General features: G+C 41.1%; 1 protein-coding gene across 3 annotated transcripts in view; it reads left to right on the top strand.

Moving 5' to 3' along the window:
* Positions 1–20,913, top strand: part of MYO5A (myosin VA) — a 148,964-nt gene that overhangs the window by 75,114 nt on the left and 52,937 nt on the right. For all 3 annotated transcript variants that reach the window (XM_018576070.1, XM_018576067.1, XM_018576069.1), the window contains exons 6-13: positions 658–801; positions 3,763–3,844; positions 8,582–8,689; positions 8,793–8,899; positions 10,871–11,136; positions 14,604–14,685; positions 17,473–17,613; positions 20,036–20,161. In XM_018576070.1, the coding sequence (XP_018431572.1) occupies positions 658–801; positions 3,763–3,844; positions 8,582–8,689; positions 8,793–8,899; positions 10,871–11,136; positions 14,604–14,685; positions 17,473–17,613; positions 20,036–20,161 (1,056 nt within the window). The remainder of the gene's footprint in view (positions 1–657; positions 802–3,762; positions 3,845–8,581; positions 8,690–8,792; positions 8,900–10,870; positions 11,137–14,603; positions 14,686–17,472; positions 17,614–20,035; positions 20,162–20,913) is intronic.

Genomic DNA, 20,913 nt, shown 5'->3' with positions numbered 1-20,913 from the left:
GGTGGGTCAGTTCTGCCCTGTCAAGTGAATGACAGGCTGACAGTGGCCGCATGTAATCATACATGGAACGATTATCTGTGGTTCGGGATCGATGATTGCCCCTGGGTGCAGACAGATTGCCCTATGTGCATGAGGCCAAAAACAAGTACACCTATGTTATGACATATTTGCTGCCTTGTGTAAATTCGGTAAACAGAGGAAGTCAACTGGTGTAACTGCATCATTTAACCTTAGACTAATATATTCAACTAAGAGAAGTGAGCTTGGCTGGAGCTTGTCTTGTGGTCCAAATACAGACATAGGGTTTAGAGAACATTTAGGTGTGCAGAGGTCTTTTTTAGGCCTTTGATCATATACATGCATGCAGGGTTTAGCCAAGCATGTATATTAAAACCTTTGTAGTGGAAAGGATTAAACATGAGCGGTCAGGCAATATTTTAATTGATGTTTCCTAATGAGACTAGACAGCTAAGGATTATAGACCAGAGATTTTCAGTCAATTTAATCATAATCGCCTAAATCAGAAAACAAACTTCTTTGGCCAGCTTCAGTTGACTTGACCTCTGTTAGAATCTCGTGTAACTGCATGTGGATAGTATTGGGTATTTCCAATTCACATATTTTGCTGACTTCATTGATCTTCTTTGTTTCCCCTAGGCCATAGGAAATGCAAAGACAACTAGAAATGATAACAGTAGTCGCTTTGGAAAGTACATAGAAATTGGATTTGATAAGAGGTTCCGGATTGTCGGTGCTCATATGAGGACATATCTACTGGAGAAATCACGGGTGGTGTTTCAAGTAAGTGCTTCACTAGATGCGGATGTGGGCTTATGGTAGTTTAGCTTTTTCCTTGTTTCCTGTAGAATGCGAAGAACAGCTGAAGAGCTCAGTTTTTTTTTAGTTTTGTATAGAGTGGAGAGGGATTACTATACCTGTCAGGTTTTTATTGCCACCTTGTGTCCCTGTTGGGGAGATTCGTCCCCTCCTTTTTTTGTCCTGGTGACTGCTATCACAGACGGTGAAAGTAAAAGAAAATCCCAAATTTCTGGTTGTCATCAGAACAGGAATAGATGGGAAATTGTCCAGTGGACACACTATTTCTGCTGACGCTGCTGACCACCGGGGATTTCGCCTTATTTGAAGAGATTTCTTCCTGTACAGGAAGTGAAGGGAAACCTCTCAAATGGGTAATAAATTGCCAAAAAGCTGACATAGGTTATAACTCTCTCCTACTCTACCCAAAATTCTAAAAAAAAAACTCTGCTTCAGTTCTACTTTAACAACATGGTTCTCTATAGTATATGTAATTTACTCTGACTAGTATTTGTTTAGTATTTTTAATACATCTTTGAGTGTTCCCATTTGCACTTAGCGCTAATTTTTTTTAAGGCTAAAAGAAACGCTAAGCGATTATGGTAGTACATAATAACGGCTTATGATTACAGCTATACTGGAATGCCTCAATACTGCTTAATGCTTGTATGGGCTCCCAGGTTTGGACAATAGCATAGTTAAATCGCTTTCATGTTCCCACCTTATAATTGATAGTTTAAGACCTCACTAGTTTGGTGGTCTAAATATATATGTGTATCCATCCCGTCCTTCCATTTTCTTCTCATACATCCGTGTTTTTTCCCATTCTTCCTATCCTTCCATTATCTTGTCATATACAAAAGGAAATATAGTGGCCTTTAGCTTGGGTCATTAAAGCACTTGCGAGTAATACTTAATACCTTGGTGCATTTATAAACCGTTCGCAGAGCTGTTCGTTCTGTGAAAGTCAGACATTTACATTTGCACTGCATTATGACTACTAGATGGAGCCGAGGAGCATAAGGAATAAATGCTTATTTCCTCTGCTCCTTAAGCTCAATCCAGTAACCATAATGCAGTGCAAATGTAAATGTCAGACTTTTGCAGAATAAATGGTTTTGCAAACGGTTTATAAATGCACCTCTTAGTGTTGTTTAAACACAGTTCTGTGGTCATCTGAAAAAGGCAAGACACATGCCGTCATCCTTCTTTTTTTTTTTTTCATATGCCTGAACAGTGGACATCTAACAAAAGAAAGTCAGATACTTTTATACCTTTTTATATGGCTGACCTAATGTACAAGGGCTCAGAAGATATCTGACAAAGACGAAAGAGAAAATCTTACCGTTCACACCTAGGCGTTTTGTCGCTTAAAGCTAAGTACATTAAAATACTTAGGGCAAGGAATCCAATTCATTTCACACCTGGGCATGTCCTCATTGAAATTGATGGGACCAAAAAGCACTGTAATCTGCCAAAGTACTGTAACTCATGTACTTTTTTCCAGCAGCAGGCGTTTTTCTGCTTGTGACAAAATGCTCAGGTGTCAACAGGGGCCATAGAAATGAATGGGATTCCTTGGCTGTGGAGAAACAGGCATTCACGTTTTGTACGTTTCTTGGTAGTTTAGACCTTGTAAACTGCTAATACGAATACAGTACAGATCCTGCATGTTTGGTGACATACCTTGCAAAGAGCCCTGTAAAGACCGAAATCCTTTTGGGTCTGTACCTAAGAAATGGTAGTGTAGGGCCTTTTCATATTCTACATCCTGTTCCAAATTGATAGGCAGGACAGTCTCATAGTAGGGCTGTCGTTGGAGATTCTAGGAGAGCAATTTATGGGTAAATCTAACTATATTTGTATTCCTGCTATGTTAAGCAAAACTTTCCATAGAGTAGTGCTTCTTTTTCATTGAAGCCCTAGCCACGGTCGGTGAATAGCAAATCTACCCAACAGGATATAAACATTCTTTTAAGTAAGAATGAATCTTCATCCGTAAACCTTCCAAAATCTCTTTCTCAAGGCAGAAAGGGATACTGCAAGGTTCTGAAATGTCAGTTTGTGATGCCTGTTGCTTTATGTGAATAAAGGACAAGACTATTGCTATATCATAGTGTGCTGGTGAAGATTCATATTGCCTTCTGATTGTATGGAGACATCATCCACCAATTCACTACAGCACCCTACATGAACTGAGGCCTCTAAGATGTGCTACGGGTACCGTACAGCTTCTCTATGCTTTTGAGTAGGTCTCTTCAAAGCAATTCTGTCCTTGTTCTTTGTTGGATATGCCAGGTCACTTAATCGGCAGAATGGCAACTTATTGTCACTACATTGCACAGTTCTGTAAGTTACACAAATGATTCTGTAGATACACGTTGTGTACTGCAGTTCTCTACATTGCTGTTAACCTATTTTTGCAAACCATGATGACCCCTCAAAGGGTTATAAGAGTCTACGGCAAATATTCAGACATTTTAATATGAAATTCTAGATGGGATAAAAAAGGTTGATGAGCGGATAATAATCCGTTCTTTTTAGCTAAAAAAAATGGATGGATTATTTTCCATATTTTTACAGCCATACGGAGTCTACCATCCTCAATCATTATATTTTGCTCTTTGTGATTCGGCAAGCTACTGTCCCAAAGTCTGCAATTGTAACCTACACTGCATTTTTGTTTTGAAAAATAAAACCGATCCAAAAGCCCAAGTGAATCCAGATATTGAGAGCTCAAGTGTATGAGGTTTCATATTGTGCATCCAAGTGCTGATTCAGTCTGTTTGTATTGCTTAGCACATGTACAGTTTCTGTGTGAGATTTAATGCTTGCTGAGCCTAAGGCTTCTTCAAGCAAAATGCTAAATTCTACTCGTCAGCTTTCTAGTAATCTGTATATTGGTGTGTTACTTTATATTGCTGCTACTTCTTTTTTTTTTTTTAGGCAGAGGAGGAGAGAAATTATCATATATTTTATCAGCTGTGTGCATCGGCTTCATTACCGGAATTCAACATTCTTAAACTGGGTATGTTTTTAATACTGATGCAAGAAATCTAAATAAAATACTAGAGCTTTATTTTATTAAAGTGTATGTCAAGGCAAAAAAAATTGTCCAATACATCTCTTGAAAATATGCAAATTTTCCCAACTATTATCCATTTAAAAAAGTACAGAAAATTACCTGTTAATCTGTCAGAAATCCGGTTCACTCCTAACTTCTATTCGGAGTGCCCCTGCTGCAGTGAAATTTGAAGCTGTGTTTTCAGCACTGCCCTATTCTTTTCTGATGCACTATACAACATCTCTCGCTTTTCTCATCTACAGAACATAAGGGGAGGGGGGTTGTAGTCCCAACAGGGGAGAACTCTGACAGGTTGACCCCTTGGCATTTCAGTGTAGCAGAGACTGTTATCGGCTCAACAAGAAAGTTGGGAGCTCTTGGCAGGTCAGCAGGTATTCATTTTAATGAGATGATGCATGGGGATACATGCATGTATTTCAGGGATGTACAGAATATGCCCCCCCACATACACAATGGTGTGTATAAATCTTTTCACAAAAGATTCCTACTAATTACAAATTTTTCCAGTTGAATACTATAAGATGTATTTTGGTGAAAGCTATTGTGAATCTTGTGTAAAATAAGAAATGTATGAATATATGTGTACAGCATTGGTATGCAATGACCTGCAATGACCCCCACAGCAACCCGTTCTAGCTAGCTTTTCATTAGTTTGAGGCTGGTATTGGGTTGTTTACTGTGGTTTTATGGTTAATCCATTGTTGTTGATGATATTGATTTAAAGCAACATATATGTGTTAATGTGTTGAATTTGGTACTCAGGGGCAGTGGCTTATAACTTTAAGGGCCCAGTCGCACCATAAACAGTGCATTCCAGCGCGTTCAGCCTCTGGAGCGCAACCAAGCCGGCTCACTTTGTTTTGGGGCAGGAGGGGTGTGGCGGTGCATTGAAGTCAATAGCCCCGCAGCCACCCCCCCCCCCCCACACCCCCGCAGTGCTATCGCCGGCACCTGAACGCGTGGCGTGCCTGCATTACGGTCCTGCGGGTGGTGGGCATGGCTGCGGTGCCATTGATTTCAATTCCTAAAAAAGGGTTTTGTCTGGAGCTATATTTCAAGTGTATCTAAAGCCAAAGCTTTTTTTTCCCTTTTATTTGGATAGAGTAAAGGAGTGTTCAACCCACTATAATTTTGCTTTTCGCTATAAGTGTCTCAATAGACAAGCTGTCCTGTAGCCTCAAATCAACTCCAGGAAGTGAGCGGATATACAGTATATTCAAAGTGAGGGAAATCCTGTTAGACATTTGTCACAGGAACAAGTATCCCCATTCCCTCTATTCCTGTTCTGGGGGCAACTGGTGGCCTCACTTTTGTTCCTGGTGACACTGGTGATCAGGACAAATAAAGAGAGCGAATCTCCCTAATAGGGACACAGAACGAAACAAAAACCTGACAGTGGTTCTAACCCCCTGATCACTCCATCCAAATCTAACAATAAAGTTCTGCCTTTAGCTTTAACTTTTTTTTCTTAGTACAATCCTTAGTCTATCCTGGAATTAGAGCAAAAAGCAAAAAACAAAAACATTTTGCACGGAAGATGGTCTGAACTACGTCTGGAAAATAGCATAATGTGTCCTTATATAAAAGTGTTGAGAATGCCTGTCATTGGCCGTGGAGAATACATTCTTCCAAATTAGATGCTGTGCTTCCTGCCACACTGTACAAATAGGGTACAAAGTGTTATTATTTCTGGTGAGGTTAAAGGCCACAAACTAGTTCATAAAAAAGTAAAAGCCATTCAGAACATTAACAAAAAGGCTATTCCTAAAAATCGCTCTGAATTTGACTACGAGTATAATATGGTGGTTACGAAATGATCCATGTTACAGAAGGTCTCTCTTCCCCTATGTTAATGTACACATTAGTATATAAATTAAAGTTGAACTCCAGGAAAACGGCAAAATACAATCATGGAAGCTGTTGTTAGTTGCCAAATGGTGTGTATTTCTGCTCATTCAGTTCTGTAGTTAAAGTGTAACTAAGCCAAAACTTTTTTCCCAATAGAGTGGAGAGGGATTAGAACAGCTGTCAGGAATACTTTGGTGTCTGTGGTCCCATTATGGAGTTTTAGCCTCTCTATTTATCTTGGCGACTTTTATCGTTTAGGGGAACTCTAGGGATACACCAATACCGATACTAGTAGTACTCGTACTAGCCCAAATGCTCCGATACCTTCCTCTGACCGGCAGTGCTGTAGGGGAACATGGAGCTGGCTGTCTGGACAATCGGCAAGCCGGGTGGCAAGTAATGACCCGCTTCCCGGCTTCCTGATTGGCCGGGAAGCCGGCTCCAAGCTGATTGGCCTGGGAAGTCGGCTTTCCAGCCTATCAGGGAGGCGGTTCATTACTCACCGCCCGGCTTCCTGATTGGCCAGGAAGCCGGCTCGATGCTGATTGGCTTTGAAGCCGGTTTCCTGGCCAATCACAATCGAGCCAGCCGAACAACATGCTGACGGCTTCTTGTTTGCATGGGAAGCCGACTCCATGCCAGCAGAAGCACCGATATTGGTACTCGGTATCGGCGCGTACTGAAAGCAAAATATCGACACTCGTACTTGATAACGAAAAACCGGTATCGCTGCATCCCTAGTGACAACCCAAATTTTGGGTTAACAGCAGAACAGGAATAGATGGGAAATCTTAAAGAGGGCACTAGTTCTGGTGACCCTGAAGACCACCAGGCATTTCTTTCACTTTGGAGGGAATTCCTCTCATTTCCGGTTCCTGGATATCGGACGGGAAGTGAAGGGAGATTTCCCCAATGGGACACAGATGGCGAAAAAGCTGACCCTCCCTTACTCTATCCATTTATTAAATGAAAATAAAAGTTTGGACTTCAGTTCTACTTTAAGTAACACCAACACATATCACATTACCAACAATTTGTGTTCAGGATTGTTTTGTAAAGATTAATGTTTATAGACTACTGTTTTTTGCTAGGACTGGCAAATAGGGGAAGCTTGGGCCTGTTAGAATATGTCCTTTATTCTAGATCTGCAATGCTGGTATCTAGATGAGTTCCAGTTTTTTGCTGAGTGAAGTTGTTTTGATCAAGTAAACAAAAATGCACAGGTTGTGTTTGGATGGGCCTGAGTTGGCCAAGGAGAGTTAACAGTCCTTTAAACCAAAATTTGATGAAGCTTGAGCATATACTAATTAATAATGTGCATTGGCTGTGAATGTTTTCCTTTTTTTAAGTTCACTAGCCAGCTAGAGTTTTCATACCACAAATACAATTGCCCAAAACGAAGTATAGGGGAGCATTTCTAAAATAATATCTGTTCTTCTATGACTGCGCACAACCGCTGCTAAGATAGAGCCTGTTATTGGAAGGACCTATTAAAAAGATCAGGATCGGACACTTGAAGATGTGGTAAAGAAGTCCTGCCATGTTTGCCGATGGGTTAACTTTGTCTAAACTAGTCGCGTATTTTAGCTAAGCTGATGATGGCGTATGATTTAATATTCAGGAGTCAAATGCTTGTGTTGTTTTGGGATTTTTTCCCCCCCACTATTTTATTGTTTTCCATGATCTTATGCAAAGCTTCACCTTGCACGCAGGATAGTGTCAAATAAGGCTTGAAGTATTAAACTCTCAAACTTTTTTCAATAATGAACCCAGATCAATTTATCAAAACTGGAGCAGACAAAATCTGGAACAGCTGTGCATGGCAACCAATCAGCCTCTCTCTTTCATTTTCAAACCCTAAGTGAACAAACTAAAGAGAGAAGCTGATTGGTTGCTATTGGCAACTGCTCCAGATTTTGTCTGCTCCCGTTTTGATAAATTCCCTCCGTTATGTTTCCAGACAGCCGGCTCCAACTCTCTCAGCTCATCTTCCCTGAACTTCCTGTCCAGTACAATATTACAAGGGACAGAGCAGTCTCCAGCAGCCATCCATCTACTAGCTGCCGGACAAAGGAGGCGGGAGGAGAAGGGAGCAGGAGGTGACTTGCCTTGCTATGACTGTGTGTTTATCGAGGCACACATAACTTGCTAGCACACAAAAGGGTGGCTCCATAGGTCCCTGCAAGGGACAGGAACCACCATAAAACAGGATATCAGGGTCAGTGCTCAGTGGACCAGCTGTTTCTACCGGAAGTAAAAACTTCAAAACATCAAGAAACAGCATCCAGTGTAAGTAAATTCATCGGCAAGGGAAATAGCTTAAAAACCTTTTGGCTTTAATATTGCTCTAATATGGGAAAAATGTTTTTAGCTACAGTTGGATTCATTAGAATAAAAATCTTTAAAATTTTACTTGATAGGATTCTTGCTATAACATTTAAATAGATTTTGTTTCTGTAAACCAGATAACATCCGCTCATATAGGTAGCAAATGTTTGCTTAAAATAACTATTTGGTCTTTATTTAATGAGAGAGTGTAAGTAGCATTAGTGGTGGTAACCCAACAAGAAGCTTACAAAGGTCAGCTCTCATTGGCCTTCCTGTACTACTGTGCTGAACGTTTATTTCTAATTGGTTCCTGTGGTCTGCAATACAACATTGTGCTTTATATCTTTTGCGTTAACCAAATTGCATACATTTCTGAGCCTATATGTACTTTTTTCCCCCCATTTTCAGCATAATAAGGTAATTATTTTCTGTATATTTTCATGTAAACTGTAATATTGAGATTAATATGACTTTGAAAAATTCAGTTACTATGTCTATGCACAGGGAGTGCCAACAGTTTCCATTACACAAAGCAAGGCAGAAGCCCAGTGATTGACGGAGTTGATGATGCGAAAGAACTAAGAAACACTCGGCATGCCTGTGCACTATTAGGTAATGTAGATTTTTATAGCTCTTACTTCAGCTGACATGCTGCTTGTTTGTCTTTCCATGAGCTGAATAATTATGCTGAACTGTGCTCTACATTTGTTTGCAGGCATTGGTGACCAGTACCAGTTGGGAATCTTTCGAATTTTAGCTTCTATACTTCACTTGGGAAATGTGGAAATTAAATCTCGAGATTCAGACAGTTGTTTAATCCCTGTAAGTGTAATTTAATTTTCTGTGCATACATGTGCCATATTACTGCAAATCATTGTCAACGTTCCAACATTTACAGGATTTGCCAAATGTTAGAACCTGTTCTACATATCTGTGTCCATCTGAAAGTGAACCTGTATCATGCAATATGACGGTCACTTAACACTGCAGCTATACAGCAGGAGCCGTCTGAAGCTACATCTTGCTTTTATTGTGCCTCCTCTTTGCACTACTACAGTGTTTGAAAAAATTCGGTGTAAATTCTAACTTATGAAAGCTGGTTATTGTCCCCATACAGCAGCAGCTTGGTCTACCAAAAGGTTCCTCGGCCACCAAACATTACATCATAGGCTGGGGGAGGGCATGTGCAGGGTTTTCCCATAACCAGATGTTTGGGATTTCCTGGGCCTCCAGCAGAGTCTAGGGAGACGCTAAATGTTAAATGATGGGCTTTAGGGTGTCCACTGTGCCACTATATTATTTGCATTTTTACAATAAATGTAACAGTCTGCTTTACGTTTGGAGGGTCACATTGAGTTTATGCCTTGGTCAGTAAAGTGAAGTTAAATCTTAAAAATGCATTCAAGTACCTTAACTATTAACAAAACTGTACTTGATTTTTGTATCACTCGGCTGTAGATCCTCAAATCATCTCTGAATTAGGGATGACACTGTCCTTCCTTGTGGAGGGTGGCTACTTTTGTTCTCCATGGTCCCTGTGCGTGTTGTAAAGTAGCCACGGCTCCAAGCTCTCTCCTGTGATGGATTACAATCTCATCTTTAGTTCACTGATTTGTATTGAGATTGTAGTCCATCACAGGAGGGAGCTTGGAGCGGTGGCTACTTTAATACAAACACAGGGACCATGGGGAACAAAAGTAGCCACCCTCCAGAAGCAAGGACAGTGTCAGCACCAATTCAGAGATGATTTGAGGATCTACAGCCGAGTGACACACAAATAAGATACATGTTTGTTAATAGTTAAGGTACTTGAATGCATTTTTAAGGTTTAAATCCTGAGTTTAGTGTCACTTTAAAGTACTGGCAGCAGTACTAATGCTTCAGTTAATCCGTTTTTTATATATTCACTAAAGCTTAAAAGTGTTTTGACATGAGTTTTATACTTTGTTTACTGTGCCATATTTTTTTGATCACATTTCATGAGACAAAATCAACATCTTTGCTGAATGACTGCAGGAAGTATGGCTTTTGACAGGCACAGATGCCATGAAATACTGTAGACACTTCTCAAACCATAACGCATGTTGATATGATCAATCTAATCACCTTCATATATGTGTGTGGAGAAACCTAATATACTTTATTCTACTCCCCTTTGACAGATGGAGAGTGTTTCCCTATCTCTCATATGTTCCTTTATATCAGTGGCATACTTTATCAAAGCCAGCACTAGATGGCAGTTGGTAGAAAATATGCCACAACATATTCCATAGAAAAACAAGAAAACAGAAAAGGCGCCAACTCCTTGTAAATGATAATTTAATAGTGCAAATTAAAAATTAAACAATAGGTACTCACAAACATGACGGAGATGTAGGCATAAACATCATCAATCCAGCCCTCTAAGATGGTGACTAGAGGTCACTGAAACTTCAAGACCCTGCAATTGAGGTTGAGAGGGCTGCTCCCAAGTGAAATTTGGATTGAAGACACAGTATGAGGATATCAGTGCCGGGTTAATTTGTGTCGTCTGTGGATTTATTTATTATTTGGAATGGTCAGAGGCACTTCAAACGTTCTACAAAATGTCAATGATTACCAGCACTTTTGTTCACACTGGCCACCCTAGCTGAAATCTGGTGACCGTATCATGCTATGTGTAGTTCTGTTGATTCACTTCCACTGTTTGTTTTGGCGTTTTGTTTATCATCCTAAACCGTTTCTTTAACATATTGCAGAATTTATTTTGTGAAAGAGATCAATTAATAAAGTGACATTGTCCTTTTGTTGCAGCCAAAACATGAACCTCTTATTATATTTTGTGATCTAATGGGAGTGGAGTTTGAGGAGATGTCACACTGGCTCTGCCATCGAAAGCTTGTAACAGCCGCCGAGACCTTTATCAAACCAATCTCTCGACTGCAAGCAACCAATGCTAGAGATGCCCTATCGAAACACATCTATGCGAACCTCTTTAACTGGATTGTATGTCATGTCAACAAAGCCCTGCTGTCATCTGCCAAACAGAATTCATTCATTGGAGTCCTTGATATCTACGGGTAAGCACAAGTCCCTTAATAATCTGGAGATTGTTAAGTAGCTATGTCTTTCATGCAAAGTTTTATGAATCTGAGTTAAAAGAGAACTATGGGGTGAGGGTTTTTCTCTATGGTTCCCTTTAGGGACATGGGAGGACATATACTAACCTCCTCCCGTGACCCAAAGCTCAGTATATCGCAGGCTATTGCCCGCAATATACTTAGAGCGCCGCAGGCGGGACTGATCCAGACAATGCTGTCGAGATCCACCTAGCTGCGTGAGTGACAGCTGGCTCTGCCTATCTAGAGGCAGAGCCATCTGTGCCTGATCCCTCCCCCGTTCATTCCTCCACTCAGCGCTAGAGGGGAGGGGGGGAATCTCTGTGGGGAGCAGTGACTCACCGTCACCGTCACTGCTGGGAGACCATCAGGAAGTGAGCAGATCGGTGCATGTTTCTGCTCACTTCCCGATCAATAGAGCTGACAGGTAATAGCTTCTTTGTCACAGGTTGGCTCTAACTATGAGGATGGGTGAAAATCACTCACCTCATAGTTCTCCTTTAAGGTAGGCCATTACATATACAGTATTTAGTGCGATATTAACAAGTCCCTTGCAGAATGGTTATATTGTCATATGCAAGGGTCCAGCACCGAGCTGTCCCTCACAGAGTATTTGCTGCCTTGAGGCAATGTCGTGTAGGGGTTGGGGGGGCTGCTGATAAGGAACACTTGTCATGCGGGAAGGGGGGTTTTTGAGGGGCTGTCAGCATCTTTGGCATCCCATCCAGCTCACTGATGTCACTAGTTGCCAGGAGCTCAGAGAGATGCAAACCAGAACTTCTCCGCTCAGCTCTTGGCAACCGGTGACGTCAGTGAGCTGGACAGGGACACCAGACAGAGTGTTTACAGTTGCTAAGAGCCCCACCACACCCTAGCCGCCCCTAGTGAGATGCCGCCTCATAGGGATAGCCCTGGTCCAACACAGCTATTGAAAGCTTTAGAAAAATTTGACGAGCCATAGTGGAGTTTTTGCCCTGTGATTGTTATCACGGGATACAGGAAAGTCAGGTACCTCGTTCAAAGTTTGTACATTATCTACAAAACATGTGCTTGGCATTCGGTGTATCTTTCTATAGCCCTATGCCCAGAGGCGTAACTAGAACCTTCAGGGCCCCGGTGCAAGAAACCATGAAGGGCCGCAAGCGCAGTTGCTGAGGTTGGCAAATTCGACTACGTTGAGTATGAGTACTCGTGAAAATGCCCAATCTTGGCAGTAGTGTATCCCTACTTAAAAATATAATGCATTGCTGGGACTTGTAGTCCTACATAGTTGGTGCTATTCTGCATTGCTGTATAATGATTATACAGCAATGCCGAATACCACCAGCTATGCGGGACTACAAGTTCCAGCAATACATTATAATGAAAGTCCGCTATTCAGAATACCATCAGCAAACCCCCCTTCCCACTCCAGACTTACCTTCTCTCTCCTGCAGGGCACTCTTCCGTGTCTCGGTGGCCTGGGGGCGGGGCTAAGTGGAGAGAGTCCTCACACAGCAGAATGTGCTGCCTGGCGGTGCCTGCAGCACATTCTAAGGGACCTGTGACGGCCTCTCCATCCCCGCCGCACAGCCACCTGTACATGCTGCGCGTGGCAGAGCGGCAGGGAAGGAGCGACACGATCTCGGGGGGCCCCTCTTCTTCCTCGCTGGGCCCCTCCCAACAGGTGGAACACCAGGGCCCAGTCGCAATTGCGACCCTGGTAGTTCTGCCAGTGCCTATGCCATAAAGAACCCTTGCAACAGCAAGCAGCCAGAAGTCATTGTCCATTGCTTGGGCAGGGCTATGTTTGGTTAGCTTGACTTACTGCAGCTTATTGCTTTTAGCATCATATTAAGGAACTTTCTTGTTTCATGAATGTAACCAGAAATTATATTTACAAGCTGTAGTGTAGTAGTCTTAGAGGAAAGCTATCATGAGAGAAGCACATAAGCTGCCATTACTGATCTCACCATCTAAAAATACTTGTTGCTTGGCTGCCATGCTGATCCACTGGTTTTAACACTTTGACTTATTGACCCTGACCAAGTATGAAGATGTAAGGGCTTCTGACTTTACTCTGACATTTCTGTTTTGTATACTCTTTTTGGTAACTCTGAAAAGCAAGCAATTAGGTTTAGGATGATAGCCAGGCAACCAGCATTTTATAGAAAGAATACAGCAATGATATCCCCTGTATTTCTTTCATGACAGGCTTACTTTGACTGCAATTTTTCAGAATAACCGCATTTTAGGTACCATCCTTTAGCTGTTATTGTCCCTGCAGGCCATGCAGAAAAATCAGATCAGACAGATTACCTTAATTGAAGAGATTTGTGTCTTCTCTTTACATCATAATGTGCCCAGCCCCCTCTAGTGGACGTTTTTGGGAGATGGTAGAGAGGCATTTTAAAGCTAAACTCCAGGAATGATCCTTTTTTAAACTTAGTGGTCCAGTTTGGTTGCATCAAATTCTTCATATCTCACATCCGAAGGGCCTCTAGAGATGCAGACATCCACTGTATTAGCCTGTGCTATGTAAATATTCAGTGCTGGGCTCTTCCAAGTGTTGCTTGAGCAACGAGCTTGCTCCTGTACATCCGCTATTCAGAAATACAAGGCATTTTCTGATTGGATGAGGCAGAGATCATGATGTCATTCCCCCTCTCCACCTTGTTGATGGTTGGGGGTTGAGGTGACAGTGGTCACTTTTAGCAAAGCTAGCCATACATTACACAAGTCAGGTCTTGTCAAATTGAGTAGTGTGTGGCCCCCTTGTGGCCCTCCCCCCTCCCATTCCTCTATGCCTGTTTGACAAAAGTTGATTTTTCAATCACACTTTGTTGAAGGGGCTGAATGAGAAAAAATGACAAGTGTATGGCCAGCCTAAGGAAAGGAACAAAGTCACTGAGTGGATAGCCTGCCAGAGTAACGACAACTAAAGGATTTGCACAAAGTACATTTATCTTTTAATTAATGGAAACATATTTAATTGAATATTTCAAATATGCAGAAACTGATGGCTTTTGTAAAGAGAATCTCAGTAGTTTTGGAGAAATGTCAGCACGACTGTTTTAGCTTATCAAACATTTATGAGTAATATCTGCTGTTTCCAAGACATCCATTCTGCACTGTGTGTACATGTATGTGCTCGTCTTTTTCTTTTTTTAAGCTATACCGGTGTGAAAAACAGAAGCATAACATTATTATGTACACATATAGACATTATTATGTTTTACGTTTTTTTGTGATTAATGTAGGCAAACAAAACCTTCTGTGTATTTGTAGGACAGTGCATTGACCATCATTGATATTAGGATCAGTCTGATTATGTTAGTAACTTACCTGCTAAATCCTCCTCCTTGTCTTTTCAGTACAGTGTCTCTAAACTGAATACTTTTTGGCGTCATCTAAATGTGCCTTTTTCAAACCATATGTTTATTTCCTAGGTTTGAAACATTTGAGATAAACAGCTTTGAGCAGTTCTGTATCAACTATGCCAATGAGAAGTTGCAGCAGCAGTTTAATCTGGTGAGTGGTCACTCATATTATCTTCTGCTCATCAAGCATGTAGGCCTTCATTGCTGACTTGGTTCTGAAAGGTAATGGAGTAGATGAAGTCTGACTTCTGAATCTGCGTATTTGTTCCTGGTTAGTAATGTATTGAAACCCGTGGAGCAGAATGGAAGCCAGGCAACTAGCACTTTTCTAAGGAAAGCGCAGCAATAGAAGCCTACATAGTTCCTCACTACAAATTATTATTTGATTTCTGTGTTAAACCAAAACGTTTTTCTTTTTAGATAGGCTGAAGAATAGTTAAAACCCCTGTTTGTTTTGTTTTTCATGTGTGCCCCCTTGTGGAGATTAGCCTATTGACAAAACAGGAAGTAAGAGGAAATCTCTTCAAAGTAGAGAAAATGTCCTTTTGGAACGGTATCGCCAGATTACCATCCTCATTGGTAGACGTCCCCTCTCTTCCTCTATGGTGATATCCTAAAATACAGGATTTTCCTTCACTTTCTCACTTTACAAATAGAGGGAGTGAATCTCTATAACCAGACACAGACAGCTATAATAACCTGACAGAGGTTCTAATCTCTCACTACTCTATCTAGGAACAACAAAAAAGTTTTGCCTTGGATAAACCTAAACGGTTTGGTCTGTTTTTAAATATACCATATAAATTATTTTGTTATATCTGTTTGATATGTGGAATAGAACTGTCCTGTATCTTGTGCACACTTGAGACAGGCTTAATGAGAAGTAGAAAGGATTTACAAGTTGTAAAACACTCAATTTAGGGAGTGAAGGTCACTTTCATTTCAGCCATGTGACTGCAATATTCAGATCTCATTGGACTTGTCTAAAAATAATTGTCACTTTTTAGAAGGCAAGAATCCTTATCCTTGTGTGTTGGTTTATAGGATATGAGCCTCTGATATGCTTACTTATATATACCTATCTATGTCAGGGACAGCAGGAAAGCCTTGTGTCCAGTTATTACACGTTAAAATGCTGAGGCATAACACTTAAGAAACTAAAAAAGAAAAAAAAAAATGAATTGGTATGATAAAAAGAGGATAAGGAGAGGTATTTGCTAGATTCAGCACAGGGGGGACTTTGAATGCTTTTTTTTTTTCTTTGAATAAAAAAGGGAATGGAAAATGTAGTCCTGGCAATACTGTGGCCATGCTTCATCACATATGTTGCATAAGCGTACTAGTATTAAAGGCCAGTTTTACCCCAAACAAATCCAGTTGTCTGTGGTTGCTGATAAGTGAAATTTGTTGTTCAGCTCTCCCCAAAGGCTACAGCCATAACAACCAAATAATGGTGTCCCCATTACCCAGGGGATTCATTCTAATGTGGGGAAAAACATAGGGAGCTGCAGGAGAGTAACCTGTTTGTTATGGCCCTGAGTATATGTATATATGTATATAATCTTTGTATTATATATTGTTTTATTATTGTAAATTGTCTGAAGATAATTTTGAAGGTGATTTTTATACATTTCATACGATTGCTGTTTCGTATTTTCATTCTTATATTTTATCTACACATTGTAGAGATTTGTATATTATTCTAGTGGCTCACTGCGTATCATGTAGTTAATTGGCACCCCTGCTGAACAGTTGATGGGGGAAATATAAGTAGTCTGGTGGTTTTTAGCCAGGGAGAGGAGACAAACATCTACTGAGATAAGAGAATTATTAAATGCAGTCATTGCAGGAACCATGTTCTGTCCCTAAGACTAGACATACACAGTTAGAATTTCGGAAAATTCACAGGAACCGGTCAACAAAAGTCTTATAGTGGCTGGCCCTGCCACCTTGACAAGTCTATTGTTAAAGCGGACCTTTACTCTCAAAAATCAAATTCTACCAATGCATCCCTCTATTCATGGTGATTAATATTAACATAGACATGTCAGGGGTAAAATGCTGTGATTTTAAAATACTTATACTTGCGGAGCATTCACTTCCTGCTTTGAAAGGGCAAAATAACTTCAGTTTGCCAAAGCAATGCACACTGGGATTGCCTTGTCAACAGCAAACCATTGCTGGGAAATCTCATCCGTAATCTCACAAGATCTCAGGGGAAGACCTATTCCTCCCCTAAGATGATGTGCATAGTCACATGTCCTAGTCATATGTCTATTCACATGTGCCAAAAATCCAGGAAGTGAAAGGACATCTAGTAATCTGCCCTTAGTAAACATGGCCACTGTCAGACTGGTAAAGAAAAGAGAAATAAGGAATGCAAATAATTCAAAACCTGCAATTATCTAGAAATATGTGCTTGTAGATTGTCATCACTAAACATTTCTAAAGGTGTGTTTGTTGTTATTTTAAAGATATGGGTATAAGTCCATTTTAATTCAGCTGCAGTGATTGCTGGGTATTCTGACCGCTGCATACACAGGCTGTAAGAATACGATAACTGCAGTGGGAGATTCATATTCACCCTGTTTAGCGTGGATGTTGGAATCTCTTCCATGTATGGAAAGCTTTAATACTTATATAATTACCAGTAAGATTATTAAATTTATATCTAAATTAAATTCATATTTATATAGATCCCTTTTAGCATGCAGAAATGTATGGCATATAGTATACAGTATACCACACTATATTTCACTTTCTTCATAACTGTTTTGTTGGCGTACCAAAAATTGGTATCTTTGCTACTGGTTTTGTTACTGAAGGTATTTGACACCATACCTGTCATATGTCTTCTCTGAATTTTACCCAAGGCCTACACCTGCATTTTTGAAGTTTTACATTCCTCTGAACACATTTTTCTGCTTTTTTTGTCCAGCATGTTTTTAAGTTAGAACAAGAAGAGTACATGAAAGAACAAATCCCATGGACCTTAATTGACTTTTATGACAACCAGCCCTGCATCAATCTCATAGAAGCCAAAATGGGTATCCTGGACCTACTTGATGAAGAATGTAAGGTAGGAGGGCTATCTGTCTACAATGTTTTACAAGACTAAAAGCCGCATACTACTTCAAAAGTTTTATTGTTTTCATCAAAACATACACAAAACGTACACAAAGAAAAATAATTAAAACATTACATTTTTTCTAAAGCAATACAAACTAATGCTTTAAGGTCACTTTCTTAATATTATGATTCGTGAGATGACGAGGGAGCATGACGCCGGCTTCCCAGCCAATCAGAATGCCGGGCGCTGTGTCATTACACGGCACCCGGCTTCCGGATTTGCTAGCTTCCTGACCAATTGGGAAGCGCGTCACTGCACGCTACCCGGCTTCCTGATTGACCGGGAAGTCGGCTCCATGCTCTCTCATCACAAGTGACGAGAGAGCAAGGAGCTGTTTCCTGGCCAATCAGGAAACCGGGCAGCGTGTAATGATTCGCTGCCCGGCTTCCTGATGCAGGAAGTACTCGTGCTAGGTATCGGAGCATTTGGGCGAGTACGAGTACTCACCCAAATACTCGGTATCGGCACCGATACCGATACTAGTATCGGTATCGGTGCATCCCTACCTAGTATGCTTCACTTAAGGTATTACTTAAGCAAGGGCAGGGTACCTAAAGGACCAACAAGACAGACAACGAACATAAAGCAAAGGACTATGCCTTTACACAATTCAACAAGACAACATAACATCTGTAGGTATACATAATTACTCCAACCCGTCTGACTTCCCATTCCCACTCCGACAACCACTAATGCCTATAGATCACTTTAGCGTTCTAAAAAGATAGTGTTTCATGACATCCAGCTATTTGGTCAGATTGGGCTGGAACCCCCACCCCATTTTCCCCTCTCATGCTGGTATCGATCTTATATAAGCCATCCATGAATCCCAGGTAAGTTCAAACTGTCCCACTTTATCCAGGAGAATACTCTCTAGCTTTTCATGAGTGATAATCCAGCTTTAATTTGTAATCCTTACCTGTCTTAAGGACACCCTGGATGTCTACCAGGCCTTGGCAATGGCTATTTTAGCTGCCAGCAACATAAAAGCTATCAGTCTCTTGCAATGTCTAGAGGTTCCAGGAATAGTGTCATTAAGTAGGACACACCCAGGGTCCCTAGGGACTCGTAACCTTAAATATTAAGTTAAAGATTTTTCTCCAAAATCCACAGATACAAGGGCATGACCACCATATATGGTACATGGTGCCCTCGAGCCCACATTCCCGGAAACATAAAGATGGTGCTTACGGGTACATGCGGGCAATTCTGGAGGTCACACCAGGTACCACTTGGAGAAGACCTTAAAATTAGCCTCCACCAATGACACGTTTAGCAGACCCCTAGTTGTTACCCTAGAACGACGACTCCATACCTCCTCAGAAACCACCGCATTCATATCCTGTTCCATAGCAACATGTATGGCTGTTTAGGGGAGGATTCTAGCAGCATAGAATAGAGAAGGGAAATAGCCCCTCTCTGATTTGTAGACTGAAGGCACCATTGGTCATAAGGACTAAGGCGACTGCCAGAGTCGCTCCGTACTAATATAGTACTCAAAAAGTGAGTATTCTGATAGTACCGAAACAACTCTGACAGAGGCATGCCTAAGTGCTCCCTACAATATTCCAAAGTCAGAGGTTTCCCCATCTTGAAGTATTGACCAATTCTATATAATCCCTTGTCCAGCCACCAATAAAATGATTTGGGATGGGTACCAGGCTTGAATGCCGGGTTCTGATATAGTGGAGCAAGGGGAGTGTGGGGTGAGCTAATGCTTCCATAAGTTTTTACCCGATCCCAAAGGACCAAGGAGTTGGAGAGGGTGGGAGCCATAATGGATGGGTGTAGTCTTGAGGGTAACCATTTCAGTAGATACAATGGCATTTCTTTAGCCGCCCTTGATTCCATCTGGACCCGGTCCGGGGATTCTTCCCTGGAATAGATAACAGATAACTGAGCTATACGTGCGGCTTGATAATAAAGGTGTATGTTTGGGACCCCTTACCCTCCCGTCTCTCTAGTGCTGTAAAGCGTGCTCCTAGGTAACTGGTGGCCTTTACTTCCCCATATAAATTTCACTATCTTGGATTGGAAAGAGGCTAGTTCTGATCTGGGGACAGGGATAGGGAGAGAATTGGTGCAAGGTTTATTCCCCAGTATAGGTCATTATGTTGCATAGTATGAAGCACTATATGATGGTGCATGCACGTCACATACATATGACTGGCTGAAAAAGTCTCTGCTGTTCCTTATGTGGTATCCTGAGAGGCAGCAGACACAACAGCTTCTGGGGTCCACCAATGTGCTTCATGCAGCTTTAGTTCTAACTTATTGTGTGTACTTTAAATATACCAAGTTTGAGTGAGAGATGGTGTTAAGTTTTTAACTGTTTCTTTGAAAAATAATTCTTATATATTTGATTTTGCAGATGCCCAAAGGTTCGGATAACACTTGGGCCCAGAAATTATACAATACCCACCTCAAGACCTGCTCTTTGTTTGAAAAACCACGTTTGTCTAACGTAGCTTTTATTATCAAGCACTTTGCAGATAAGGTAAAAGTAACTATATTTTACTGTCTAGTTAGTTTCATATCTTTATACTTTGCTGGTGGCCACTTTCATGAGGATAATGCTCCCTGCCACACTGCAGAAAAGGTTTGAGAATAGTTTGAGGAACACAACAACGGATCCAAAATGTTGACTTGGCCAACAAATACTCCTGATCTCAATCCAATTGTGGGTTGTGCTGGAAAAACAAGTCCCATCCATGGAGGCCCCACCTTGTTAATTACAGGACTTAAAGGATCTGCTATTGATGTTTTGGTGCCAAATACTTTAGCATACCTTCAGAGGTCTAGTAGAGTCCATACCGCGACGGGTCAGGGCTGTTTTAGCGGCAAAATGGGACCTACTCAATATTACGCAGAGGGGCATAATGTTATGGTTGATTGGTGTAAATCTAGTCTAAGTGGTGGATCAATTGTACTTTGCATTAGATACAGGATTTCTCCTTATCTTTCCTTCTGCCCCACAAGCAGACTGTCACAAGCTCTATCTAGTGGCAAGATGGATCTGCGTCCCATTCAAGCCCTTACAATGACAGCTGAGCTGCAAAGTGGTTGCACTGCATTTTTGTGCTTTAGAGAGTGATGGGCTAAGGGGAACATTTAAGAAATGTGTACAATGTTTAACATGTACATGAAGAATTTGACTCTTTGCAAACACTTTTTTTTTTCAAAGATAAAACCGATTAGAGCTAAATATAACATAGTGAAGTTTGATAGTATGATTAGCTGATCCCCTAA

The sequence above is a fragment of the Nanorana parkeri genome, unplaced genomic scaffold (assembly GCF_000935625.1).
Source record: "Nanorana parkeri isolate BGI_ZX_2015 unplaced genomic scaffold, ASM93562v1 scaffold55, whole genome shotgun sequence".
Lineage (NCBI taxonomy): Eukaryota > Metazoa > Chordata > Amphibia > Anura > Dicroglossidae > Nanorana > Nanorana parkeri.
This window is presented reverse-complemented; position numbering and strand designations above follow the sequence as displayed.